The sequence below is a fragment of the Dichotomopilus funicola genome, assembly GCF_033296635.1.
Source record: "Dichotomopilus funicola strain CBS 141.50 unplaced genomic scaffold C8A04scaffold_44, whole genome shotgun sequence".
NCBI classification, from domain to species: domain Eukaryota; kingdom Fungi; phylum Ascomycota; class Sordariomycetes; order Sordariales; family Chaetomiaceae; genus Dichotomopilus; species Dichotomopilus funicola.
Window position 1 is genome coordinate 37,231 of NW_026944065.1, and position 12,914 is coordinate 50,144.

Here is a 12,914-nt window from a genome sequence, read left to right on the forward strand (position 1 = left end):
GTCCCCAACGAATCAACGGCCTACCTACCTTAGGCACTTAGGTAGGTACCTACCCTTTGTCCGCCCACTGCCTTCGTTCCCAAACCACCCTGTTCACCACCTCGTCTCAACACCCGACTCATTATCGCCCGCCTGCATTCTTTCATCTCTTGTTCCAAAAATACGCCTCAAAAAATCCGAGAGCCTAATTCTCGGCTCTTAATTCACAGCTTCGCTGTACCGGCAGGACACCGGCTCAGGGACGGGGACACTTTGGGCAATAAAGCCTGGGCTGCAGACTACTGTTTCCACCACACCATACTCGCACTGCGACCCGCAGCGGACCCGGGAGTCGGAGTCGGAACCGTCCCGCTCCGCTGGGTCGGGTCGGAGATCATGCCAGCGGAGCCTGTCTCGGAAAAGGGTCGACTCGGCGCTGCTCCCCAAGGCCAATAGCCTAGATTTATTGACAAGTCCCATCGCCAGGGCCATTGCCCAGGAATGGCCACAGGCCTGAAAGCTTGATAGTCACCTCCAATAGCTGAATCTCTGGGTTAACTGATCACAAGTAAGGTGGTATCTTTGCCAAGTTTGGTCGAGAGACGATTCGTAACATCGGGTTATGAACTTCCCGATCGATGGCCGACCCTATAACAACTTCATACCCACTGCTACAAACTCCTTTAAATTTGGGGGAAACGATCTAGTTCCGAAGGAGATCCTCCACTATATTTTGGAAGCGACATCATGTCAATTAATTAGTAAACTACCTATATAGCCATCGAGCCACAGCATGGCCATAGGACCGTACGAGGTGCGAAGGAGGGTATAACCCGTCACAATAGGATATATATCGTTAGAAGTAACGTAAGCCCAGTGTCAGAATATGGTTGGATCAACATGTTCGTGGTTCCAGGGGCCGAGAGGCGGGAACTAGATACCTTATATTCAGGTCGCAGTGAGCCAGAGGCGAAGTTGATTACACACTTAAATGCTCCCTATCCGTGGTACCAACATGCCCTACGCCACCCAACACGCTCTTTACCGAAACCGACCCCTACACCCCTACCCCCGTTACCAGTCAACCAGACCACCAAAGCCCTTCCCCGTCAAGGTCGTCAGGCCGTCCTCCTCGACCTACTCCTCCTCGGTGTACCTGCAGGCCACTGGATTGTCCTTGAGGGTGGGCAGGATGTTAATTTCGAAGCAGTCGGTGTGTACTTCCAGGTTAGCGCTACGGAGCAATATGTCGACCGTATACGCACCGTTGGACTCCTCAGGACCAGGACAGGCCAGGAAGTTACTTCCACTGAAGAACAGCAACTTAGCGTCAGGGTCTATAGACCAACCTGAAAGTACTTCCGCGTTACTGGATGTATAGTTGAGGTTATCGATGTACACCAGGTTGCCCTTGTCTATACAGTCATTAGCACTTTCTTGTTTATTTTCTCCCTCTTCGGCCCGATAGAAAGTAATGGCAACCCCCCTTCCGCCCTTCCGCCGCCTAAAAAAAACACAGAGAAGGAGGGAAAGAGAGAGGCGAGCGATGGAAAACAGCATATCATTTCTTAGCTGGACGTTGACAGCAAACTGTTCATGGGATCCACCCTGGCCACCATATAGAAATAGCTCCTCGGGCCCCTCTTGGAGAAACACAATGGCCGCACCGTCTTGCAACACCTCCTGTCCGCAGTTTGCATCCTGCAAGTCCTGGGGAAGCGATACCCACAGCTGCGTTCCGCTCGCGCTAATGACCCCTCCGTAGATGACCTGGTTTTCACTTTGTGCAGTGAGGGTGTATGTGGTGCTCGCGTCCTTGGGGGTTAGGACTGCGGCGGACACGGAACCCGTGGCGGCGGCAAGGAGGGTGAGAGCGGTCAGCTGCATGGTGGCGGTTTCACGGCGGGGGGGGGGGTGAGAAGCTTGAGTCGGTGTTTTTAGATGTAGTGAGATGTTGTTGATGTTGAGGTCGGTAGGTTACCCTTTCTCCGGAAACTCGAGGTTGCTGAGTTGCTGAGGATCTTCTTTTAATTATCGTTAAAAGTTCTCTGTCTAGCCGTCCTCCCCCCTTTTTTTGGGACCTGAATCACTCTCACAAGTTGAAAAGAAGGTTTATGACGATCACACCTGCGTGGCTGTCTCAGAGATGGTACACGTAGCTGGACCAGTTACCGTTGTAGGTTGTTGACCGGTGGCTTGATTCACCCGACCTGTCTAAATAGACTGTGTGGCTTCCAAACACGGCAACGGGCAAGTGGATCGTTACCACAACCGCTCTTGCCGTCAAACTCCCCACCACCTTACTGACCGTCGAGCTCGGAAGGTTAATCCGGTGGTAATTATCGACTGTTGTTGGTTTGCTACTGCATGATTCTGATACTATCGGCTCGGCCCGATTTCTTTCCTTGGGGGTTTGCGTCGGGTTAACGTTGGTGATGTCAATGATTACTCGTTGTGGACTTGTGGTCAACGGATCGATCTGAGGCAGTGCCAAGCCCACATGATTGCATCGAGGATTTGAAACATTGAGTTACCAAGTCGAAGAAAAATCCCATGAAACCTTGTCCCAGCCCGGAGAATAAACTCCAAGGTTTGTTTTCAGAGTTAGGACTCCAGTTCACCGGTTGGGATGGGAATCCTACGAACCTTAAGTGGAGGTCAGCGGATACGAAGGTCAAGGATGGCTTGTTGCGGACTGCATTCTGCTGCGTCTTGACAACGGGTCATGAACTGGGCAGTGCAAATCCTCAAATCCGCCAATCCTCAAACCGCCACAACATCCTCTGAGACCCAATCGGGAACACCGTCTGGTGGACATTTGGAGTCTGGAAACCGGCTGCATCAATTCAACACTTCGGCATATGCGGCCAACTTGCAGTTCTGGGCCGATAGGATGTCTGGCCTGGACAAGCAATACGAGCACAACTTACTGGTACAGTTAGGTAGGTATTCTTGGTCGACTGGTTAATGAAATGGCATTGATTCTATAAGTTGAAATCGCAACAAATGATCGGGTTGGCTTCATCAGTAAGGTATTGACCAAATGGAACAGCAAATTGGGGCTCGTACGACTCTCAATTTGCAAACTAGAGCTCAAAATAAAGTTCTGTCAAACCAGACGTCGCCGGCCAGCATCGGGACCATGCCCTTCCGCCCATAGGATCATTCCCACAAAGCCACGAGCCGACACAACTGTGCCTCGGCGTCGCTCTTGGGCCTGAGGAGTAGTGCCCACTACGGTACAGCCAGCCCCTGGTGGACGATCGCTCCCAATCATAGTGTACCTAGTGACGATAGAATGTGGGACTCGCTATACTCACTGCAGAGTAGGGGCTAGTCGTCGACTCCTGCCCGGCTTTCCCTATCAGTGGGGTTGTTCGCGGCCCACAACGAAGCGTGGAGCCGGGACAGGATTCAACGGGCCCCTCATTCTCTGTTTCAACCTCTGGTGGTCCGGAGACTGTGCCAGGTCTGAGACTGAAGATTGTGGGCTGTTTGTGGTATAGGCCTGAGGCTCATCGTGGGATCCGCTGCGGCATCATGTCTGCACTGCAACGAAGGATGACGGCCGAGGCGTGTTTGAGGATGGAGAGGCCGTTACGAGAAGCCGTTGGGAGTTGGCGAGGTGGGAGATGGATGATTCGGAAAGCTCTTTACGTCGAGGGGGAAAGGAGTATAAAGGCGGTGAACTCTACCGTGGCTAAGAGCGATTCAGAACAGCATCACAACATCTTAGCTCGACTCATTAAAACAACTATAACACAACAAACTGAACACACCTCAACCACCCATCCACCCTGACCAAGAACCAATCAACCAACAACGTACACCTCCCCACCCTATCAACACACACCACCCACCTACCACTAAGCTCCTTACAGCCCCCAAACCGTCACCATGTGTTTCTGGCGCCATCAACGCTACGCTTGCACCCACCCCGCTCCCGACAAGTTTGCGAGCCCCTGCGAAAAGTACCCTACCTGCAACGTGAAGAGGTTCCAGCAGGGCATCTTCAACCTCCGGACTCGGTGCCCGGCTTGTATATACGACTAGATGGGGACTGCTCAGAGACATGGGTTGAAAACTCGGGGCTTGATGTTTCGGGTGGAGAGCGAGGCGTGATGTGTTGAGAGAGAGAGAGAGAGATGCTAGGTGCTGGATGGTTTAGTTGCTGCCATGTAGACCGTAGCGGCTAGGGCTGGACCCGGACTATCCTGCCGCAATACATTCTTTGTCCTCCTATTTTCGTCGTTGGTGGTTTAATTTACCCTGGGAGAGAAGTGCAGTGTTTCCGGCTTAACCCTTCTTTCGCTTGAAGAATACAGGACTAAGATCATGATGGTGTTATCTCGTCTGAAATTCTGCAACGTTGGGCCGTACGATGCCAGAAGCGAATCATATTGAGTCGAATCTTCCAATACTTTCCTCATTCTGGATCATTCTCGATCAAATTTGTAACTCATGCGACTGAGATCAAAAATGTTAGATTCTAGAAGGCATGAACCCCATCACATCGCTAGGCACCTTAGAGTAGTAATTAATACTCGAACGGCGCCCAAATTCCACACCTTACGTTTTTGAAGTTCAGATGGGAAACACAAGGACACGAAAAGCGGGGGTAATTACAACTGACGCATATCACCGTCGCAATCCGACCGACAGACTGGTTTATTATTACACCGTTGCCGCCGCGATTTCGGACGAAGGAAGCTTACCTAGACGCTTGCAGGTCATAACTCGGATGTATTAGGACGACTGAGACGGATACGATGGCCGATGGGGTAAGCCGAAACATGAGACTGAGCCGAGCTCCGTCGTAATTAAACTTTTATCATATTGCACAGAACAAACCTTGAGGCGCCCACAAACCCCGGGACCCCCGATATACCGAGGCCATCCTATTTCTGAAATGATTCATGACAGGCCAAATCCAGCGGCCAGCCGGTAATGATCTTGGGCTGAAAAATGTACCTGAGTTAAACCTCTGGATACCCCTCGTTTCACCAATCGTACTTACAAACCTCGACCCGGGAATAATAGGTCTAGTTTAAGTTGTTTTCCACTGCCAAAGCCGATCTGTATCGGCGTTTAACCAACAGCATCTGATAGGACCCTTTCTGACGAGGCGAGTCCCACATTGGCTTGCAAGCCGTTTTTAGATGAAGAACTCGGACAGGATCAGGTCGGCCACGTGTCTGTAATTAGAAGCGGATGCCCAGTTGAGACAAATCTGAGGCCGGCAAGGCCGAGGAACTTCTGGATTGGGAGGGATTTGGGCACAGATGCCTTCTTTGGCTCTCTAGGTTGAGGAGAAATCAAGAGTTTAAATGATCTTAGAACGTCGCGAATTAATTAAGGTACTATCAAAGGGATTGAACACAACGACATCCAAATAACATTCATTATCTCCAACATCCCCCCAAGTCTATTTTCATCATCACCTCATCTCATCCTCCAAAACAAGCTAACCTCACCCCCGAAGATCCCCAACTTGTCCCCCTCGGGTAATTAATCGCCCCCCACCACCCAACAACCAACCCGCCTCACAGCCTCCTACAAACTGAAAACTAAAGGATGTGCTACTACCGCAAAACGAAACACGAATGCCTCCACTCCGGCCAGCCAAAATGCGTCAAAACCTGCAAGGACCACCCGAACTGCGGCAAGCGCAAGATGCTGGAGGATGACGCCATCCGGCTCTCGGGAGACTGCCGGAATTGTAGGAACACAAGGCAACATTTGGAATTTTTCGCGCAGGGTGCCAGGTAATAAAGCGTTGGAATCGACTACGTGGTCTTGTTTGGGGGCTGTAGGGGAAAGTGGTGGAATGGTCTTTGGAGGCGTGATTTGGGATTTGTTGCAGGGAAGGTAGAAAAAGTAGTAAAGGTGTGCTGGACACTCCAAAACTGACTGACAACGTAACATGTTGAACACCGCAAGATACATCCAAATACGTGAAATACCCACCCCCCAAAAACGAACACCGCAAATCCCTAGTAAATATACCGAAACCGCGGACTCTCATCCCCCAACTCGTCAATTTCCTCGTCCGTCATGCCCACCACCCGGTAGTCCTCCTTTCCTTCATCCCGCCGCTTGTTCAGGTGCCGGAAGTAGCCCCAGAAGAAAAGGTAGATAAGCGCGGCCATCAGCATCAGGCTCATCGACACGGCATGTCCGGCCACAAACCTGGGGGCGTCGACGGAGCGGAAGAGCTAGGCATGTTAGTACTGACGACCTCCGTGTAAGGTAGAAAGAGAGAGAGAGAGAGAAGGGGGAACGTACAAAAGGCGATGGAATCCCCGCCGTATTCCCAATCGTCAACTGCAAGCCCGTAGCAGTCGCCCGTTTCCCATACCGCGGATTGTTACTCGGCAACCACGCCAGCGGAATACCCACCACCACATACAACCCGGTGGCAATCAAAAAGCACGCAAAATACTTGACCCCACCAGGCGCATTGCTCACCAAAATCGCATACCCCACCGTAGCAATCAACCCAAACACCACGGGAAACACGGCGCGCATCTGCGTGCGGTCGGACAGATAAGCCACGGCTAAATAGCTGATGGCGCCCATGGCGTAGCACGGGATGGTGAGCGCCTGGACCTGTTCGGTAGTCCAGTTATCGCCCAGCTGGCCGATGATAGTCGGTAAGAAAGTCGAAAACCCGTACAGGATCATGTCGCCACCGAACTGACCGATGGAAAACACCCAGATCTTCCAATCCTTCAAACCCGCAATCACATCCTTCTTGTGCATCATGTCCGATGACTTGGTGTGCCCAATCTGCCGGCGCATGCGCAGGTCCATGAGCGCGCGTTCCTCAGCCGAGAGATAGAACGCGGTGTCCGGGGTGTCTGCAAACCAGAAGTAGACGGCCACACCCAGAATCGCGGTCGGGATCCCCTCTAGGATGATGATCCACCGCCATCCGCGCAAGCCCGCGACGCCGTCCATGAACCCAATGCCATACGCCAACAGCCCACCCAGCGACCCGGCAATGGCTGCAGACACGAAGAGATACCCGATGCGCAGGGCAAGTTCGCGCTTGGTGTAGAACATGGTCAGGTACAGCGTCAGGCCAGGGAACATACCGCCTTCGAGGGCGCCGAGGATCACGCGGCAGGCGATGAGCGACGGGTAGTTGTGGACGATACCCGTCAGCGTGGCTACGATGCCCCAGCCGGTGGTGATGAAGGCCAGCCAGCGGGATGGGGTGAAGCGTTTGATGACCAGGTTGGAGGGCAGCTCGGACAAGATGTAGGTGACGAAGAGGACGGAAACGGCGGTCTGGTATTGGTCGCCGGTTAGACCGAGGTCTTTTTCCATGCCGTAGAGGCGCGCGTTGCCGATGTTGACGCGGTCGAGGAAGCTGAGCAGGTACATGAGCATGACGGGGGGGATGATCCAGCGGTCAAGTTTGCGGACTAGCTGGCGCTCGGCGGCCTCATCGATGACGATGTCGCTGCGCAGGTCGCCGGGAGTGTCATTTTGTTTCTCAGGGTCGTGGTGTTGTTTTTCAGTGTCTTGTTTCTCGGCGTCCGAAGGGACAGGGTGAGACGAGAGCGTGTCCATGTCGAGGCTGGCCGATTGGGACATCTCTCAAAGAAGATTGATGAGAGATGATGGGATGGATGAGATGGGACGAGGTTGCGATGAGACGTGATAAACGCGGGAACCGAAAGTTTTAAGCAAACCGAGTGGATCTCCCCCAAACCGACCCCAGAATCAGACCAGAACCACTTATCGCTGGCGTATCACGTCCCCGAATCCGGGCCGGTATCTCAACAGTCGGGCAATGGGAAAGAAGCAGGCGGGAAGCCCCACTTTGCCGAGCTGATTTGTGCAAAAGTCCGGGGAAACAGGGATAACCATGCGCAAACCGAGACGATACCTGATTCGGTCGGTATCGCCCCTGGACCCACCAACTGGCTCGCAAGATTCCCGGCAATTGTGTGAAAACCCGAGGCACTCTTCACCTCTGATTCGCCGCCCCGGTCTGCCTATCACCGGCTTTTTGCAAGTTGCCGTGCTGTATCTCATCGGCGGGCTTTAAGGTTCCTCTGCGTAACCACACGAGACGAGTAATGCGAGTGTAAAATGTTGGGCGGGGATGAAGAAACAGGGAATGATATCGCTCCGGAAACGCCGTTGATCGAGGGCGATTCACAGGAGTTATTGAAATGTGCTCTATAGGGCAGCAAGGGCGGTGGTACCTTCAAAAAAGAAGGGGGACATCGCCCCAGGCTGACGCAAAACGTTTTCCACCTTCTCAAGAGGCCAAGGGCCCTGAGGCCTGGGCTCCGAGAGGGGAATCGAAGCCTTGAAGGAGCCCCGGATCCAAGGTGCCGTGTAACACGTTTCAATGTGTTGGAGAAATAGCTTGGTTAAATTTTAGCAGCGAAGGCCAGCGATGATTGTAGAGATGAAGATGTTGACGGGTCAGTGAAAATTAAGTATAGGAGCTCTGGGTACTATTAGGAAGGCAAGGTGTCTTTAGGTTGATAGCTACAGTAACTCGAATACACAAGCTGAACGGTCAGACCTTTGCCCATTTCTATTCAGCAACCACGCTATCACAATTCTGCCAGTCGCAAACCGGTAATTAGAACCTGATATGATTTTACAATGAGACATAATCTCCACAAGATGATACTGTGTTGTGAGCACGGTATAATCTGAATCATATTCCAGATTTATTGTCACGCAGATCATAGAAATGAACGGTGGTGCCATGGTAGAATTCTATTCCACACTAGGTGCTATTAATGGGCAGAAAATGCCATAGCGTAGGACTTTCCAATGGTCATGTCAAATTATCGTAACCTGATCCCTGATTCCCGAACTACAACCTCCGAATTCTGAGCGAACTAATTACTCCTACTTTTATGAGATTTGCTTGATGATCGAGGCAAAGTCGACAAACGGCCAAACATGACTAAATTGTCCATCCGCTAGGCGGTAGAGCGTGAGCTCTGTCGTGGCGATGTGCCGACCAGTTGCCTCGATTCCCTGGAACGTTCCTTGATGCGTACCCGTAATGTTGAAATGCACGGCCATGTATTCGCCGTCAATGATGAAACGGCGAATTTCCCACCGCCAGTCTGGGAATGCCTCGAAGATTGATTTGATCTGGTCCGTAACCTGCGAAGGGGCCCCGGGCACATCGTTGATGCTGATAGGTGAGGTGTAAAATCCGAGGATGCCCTCGTAATTCTGCTGATTGCAGTAATCGATGTAGGACTGGTAGTGGGCCTTGAGTTGAGCGTTTTCGGTTGCCGAAGTGGAGGCTTGCTGGTTGGCCATTGTGAATGTGAGAACTGGTCGAGAAAGTGACAAAGTTGGAGGTGGACAATAGGGAGGTTTTATTTTCAGTGTTGGGATAGATTTATCTGTTGGAGATGAATAGAAACTACAGGGAGGAGATATGTATCTTGTGAATACCTACCAAAGCCATCGATTTCCTAAGCAGAATTGACGATTGCTAAGCCGAGTAGCCCCCGAGCCCAAAATGACAAATCGATCCCAAAATCCAGCTATCCTCCCGGCGCTTCATGGGTACGATGTTTCTTGATTGTTCTGGTTACCTGTAGTGTAGTGTTGAGGCCAAGCTGCAAGATAATTGCCGAGTTAGGCTATAAGCAAGAGGATCCACGACCCGCGCGGCACCACAGCCCGCGCGGCTTCCCAATATTAACAACGCCAAGAGAGCGGCTTATTCAGCCCACCTTTGAGTCTCCACAAGCCGCACGGTATATAATCGTTGGGAGTCCTGTGAATCGATGCATTCGCGTTACACGTTGCGATGCATCTTGGTTTGGTAAGCGTACATAGGTAGTACATGTACAAATACACGTGTACATGGTAAGCATGGGATGCACCGTCCAGGCGCAACCAACTATGCCCTTGATTCGCCTGCTCCTGCCTATCACCGGCATTTCGCAAGTTGCCGTTCTTATCGCCCAGATTACCGAGCCTTGCCCACAAGATAGACGACTAGCTAACCTTCGCGTGCCGACGTCAGCCCGAAAGAAAGCGACCCGGACCAAGCGGAAGAAAGCGAAAACTACATGGCAAATAGAAACTGCTCCTCAATCTCCGAGGCAAACTCCCGTAGCGTGCCGTCCTCGGCAAGCAACGCGTCCGGCCACGGCGGCGGGGCGCGGATTTCGTCGAGAAATGTGCCGATCAGCGGGTTACCGAGGATGTCGACGTCTCCGTAGACGCCCCCTGCCGTAGTCCCATTTCCATTTCCGGCTCCTCCTCCCATCCCATTATTAGTAGTAGTAGCCAACGGCATGGCCATCGTGTTTTGCATTCCCACCGGCTGCTGCTGCATTGCTATTACCGCAGACCCATCCTGCACAGGCGCGGGTGATGGCGCTCGAGACAACTGAATCTCCCTCTGTGGCCTGAGGGTCGCGACACGCGCCTGGATATGCGCCAACCTCTCGCAGAAATCGACTGCAGGGATGTTCCCGTCGTGTTTCATCGACCTTAAGATACTCAACAAGGTTTCTAGCGCTTCCGAGGTTGTAGCGGCCGTTGCAGTTGTGGAGGTTGAAGGGCCTCGCTTCATCATGGTTGACATGATGAGGATGAGGGCGGCGGAGAAGATGTGGTGCGCGTCCCAGTAGCCGAAGGTCGCGATGGAGCCGTCTAGAAAAAGGCTTTCGACGGTGCGGCTGGAGGCCAGGGCTGCGTTGACACAGCTGTCGGCTAGGGCGAGGGTGATGGAGGAGAAGGTGTGTTTGCGCGGGGGTGTCTCATTGTCAGCGGCTTTCTCGTCACCGGGTTTTGTAGAGGAAGAACCTGGTTGGCCGCCCAGCTGGAACTGAGTTTTGAACAAGTGCAGCAGGATCGGTCGGGTGGTCTGGATGATGCACTGGTTGTATGCGAGGTGCAGGCTGGCGACGGGCCGGGGGGTGCCGCGGTCGCGGATGCGCATGCCCTTGGGGAGCTCGTCGTGCCATTCACGAAGCTGCTTGAGGATGCCGTGCACGCGGTGGATGCAGAGGCCGCGTGTGCTCTTGGGGATGCCATAAATATCGGTCACTGCCTATGGTCAGCACTAGTACCCGGTAAAGTCTACCCGGTGAAGTAGAACATACGGATATTCCCAATAATCCTAGCCAACTTAATATTCGTGCAAATCGGCACCGGGTCCAGAAACTCAGCCGTCTCGTCGTCCGTCAGGCCGTCCATACTCGGCATTTCTGTATCGATATCCTCGTCGCGCACCGTGATGGGCTGGCCCAGCTTGGACGCCGAAAAGCGTTCAAAGAAATACAGCACCCACCACGTACGCCGGCGACTCTCCCGCTCAACAGGCGACAGCGGCGAGTGGCTGGGTGTCGCGCGGTTCAAGCCCATGCTGAGGGCCAACCGCATCGCCGTGCCGCTGTATCCGAACGCGGTGCGCACGCGCCCTAAGATGTTGGAGGCCCAGGCCTTTCGTTCCTCACTCAGTACATAATACAAACACAATCTATAGCCGTTAGACATGAAATCCAGGGAAACTCACCAACAAAGTCAACACCTCAACCTGCATCAACGACGGTTCCTCATACACATCCTGCAACAACTGCATATGCATATGCACCGCCCTCACATAATACGCCGTCCCCGGCACCCGATTACTATCCAACACCCCCCTCCGATTCGTATACGTCTCCCCGAGCGCCATCAGTGCATAAAACTTGCACAACCACAGCGTCGACGGCGTCATCTGTCTCCGATACACCGCATCCAGCTCCCGCATGAAGGTCACTTCCAAAAACAGAGGGTGGTAGTTCCCTATGAACCGCCGGGCGACGTTAAGAAGCAGTTTAGCGTGCATACGCTCGGGGAAATAGCAGATTTCTTCTTCGAGCGAGATCGGCAAGCGAGCACTGGGATCAGGAGGTGGTGGTGGAAGCCGGTAGTAATGAGAGAACCCGGCCGTGGAAGGCGCGTACGTGCCGTCGAGACACTGTAGCATGCGATTACTGAAGGCGGCACAGGAGGCTTCGCCGATGAACCCCGGTTCGGAGGACGGTTCGCGGGGCTGCTGGGCTAGGGGAGGAGAGGGCTGGGCGTCGAAGAGGGGGTTAAGCATGCGGGTTTCTTCGGGGGAGAGGGGCAGGGCGTCGTCGTCGTCGTCATGATTCCTGGCAGGTCCCGGACCTGGGCTGGCGGCATGGCTTTCGGGCGTTGGATTTTGGGTGCGTTGGGATTGGATCACGGCGCGGAGGCGTTTGCTGTCGGCTTCGAGGTTGCGAAGATAACTTTAAGGTCGAGTCAGCTAAGTTCCTTGGGATATTCATGTTTTATTTCTTTATTTTGTTTTCATTTTTAATTTCATGTAGGAGAACGCAAACACACCTCTCCGGCACGGCAATCTTGCGCTCCTTGGCAGGAAACGTGCACTCGGCGCCCCGATCGCCGGCGACACACGACCGGCACGGCTGTTCGCCGGAGCACTTGATCTTTTGCGAGTGGCAGCGATGGCAGGCCGCAAACAGCCGCCGAGGACGTTTCGGGGCGCTCATCTTGTATCGTGTAATTTAAATTAACTTGGCAGTAGAAGTGATGCAGTTTCGATATCCGCGTCGATATCCGGAGCTTAGGTGAGGCCGGTTCAGGGTCGAGGTGAGAGGTCCACAGCGAGATGATCCCAAGGGTCCACTGCAAACTGGGAAAAGGAGAAAGGTGGATCAAGATCCGCGCACCCACAATGTCCGACGGTGGGTCCGGGGCCCCAATCTTGGCCGAATCCACAGTGCCGGAGCCGAGACCGGGTTTGGTTTCAGAGTTTCAAGAACTTGGTAGGACGAGGTGAGATGTCTCGATGTTTTCCACGGGGCAATGGATTTGTTTCTGGAAGAATTCGACTATCAGCTGGGCGTTGGAGCTGGGCGTGGCGGACACGTGGTGGGGTATCAGCGCCCCAC

General features: G+C 53.2%; 5 protein-coding genes across 5 annotated transcripts; 1 reads left to right on the forward strand and 4 right to left on the reverse strand.

Moving 5' to 3' along the window:
• Nucleotides 1-1,116: 1,116 nt before the first annotated feature.
• Nucleotides 1,117-1,866, reverse strand: C8A04DRAFT_29880 (uncharacterized protein; the record flags this gene model as incomplete). The annotated part of the gene is made up of 2 exons (XM_062781161.1): nt 1,117-1,394; nt 1,587-1,866. The coding sequence occupies 2 exons, from the start codon at nt 1,864-1,866 to the stop codon at nt 1,117-1,119; spliced, it is 558 nt and encodes a 185-aa protein (XP_062635802.1).
• Nucleotides 1,867-3,876: 2,010 nt separating this feature from the next.
• On the forward strand, nt 3,877-4,032 carry C8A04DRAFT_13229 (uncharacterized protein; the record flags this gene model as incomplete). Its single annotated transcript, XM_062777630.1, has 1 exon — nt 3,877-4,032. One exon carries the CDS (start codon nt 3,877-3,879, stop codon nt 4,030-4,032), a length of 156 nt encoding a protein of 51 aa, XP_062635803.1.
• Nucleotides 4,033-5,972: 1,940 nt separating this feature from the next.
• Nucleotides 5,973-7,581, reverse strand: C8A04DRAFT_29881 (putative transporter-like protein; the record flags this gene model as incomplete). Its single annotated transcript, XM_062781162.1, has 2 exons — nt 5,973-6,194; nt 6,265-7,581. 2 exons carry the CDS (start codon nt 7,579-7,581, stop codon nt 5,973-5,975), a joined length of 1,539 nt encoding a protein of 512 aa, XP_062635804.1.
• A 1,287-nt stretch (nt 7,582-8,868) lies between these two features.
• C8A04DRAFT_29882 (uncharacterized protein) lies at nt 8,869-9,288 on the reverse strand (the record flags this gene model as incomplete). The annotated part of the gene is made up of 1 exon (XM_062781163.1): nt 8,869-9,288. The coding sequence occupies one exon, from the start codon at nt 9,286-9,288 to the stop codon at nt 8,869-8,871; it is 420 nt and encodes a 139-aa protein (XP_062635805.1).
• A 760-nt stretch (nt 9,289-10,048) lies between these two features.
• Nucleotides 10,049-12,512, reverse strand: C8A04DRAFT_13236 (proline utilization trans-activator-like protein; the record flags this gene model as incomplete). Its single annotated transcript, XM_062777633.1, has 4 exons — nt 10,049-11,037; nt 11,094-11,433; nt 11,507-12,248; nt 12,346-12,512. 4 exons carry the CDS (start codon nt 12,510-12,512, stop codon nt 10,049-10,051), a joined length of 2,238 nt encoding a protein of 745 aa, XP_062635806.1.
• Nucleotides 12,513-12,914: the final 402 nt, after the last annotated feature.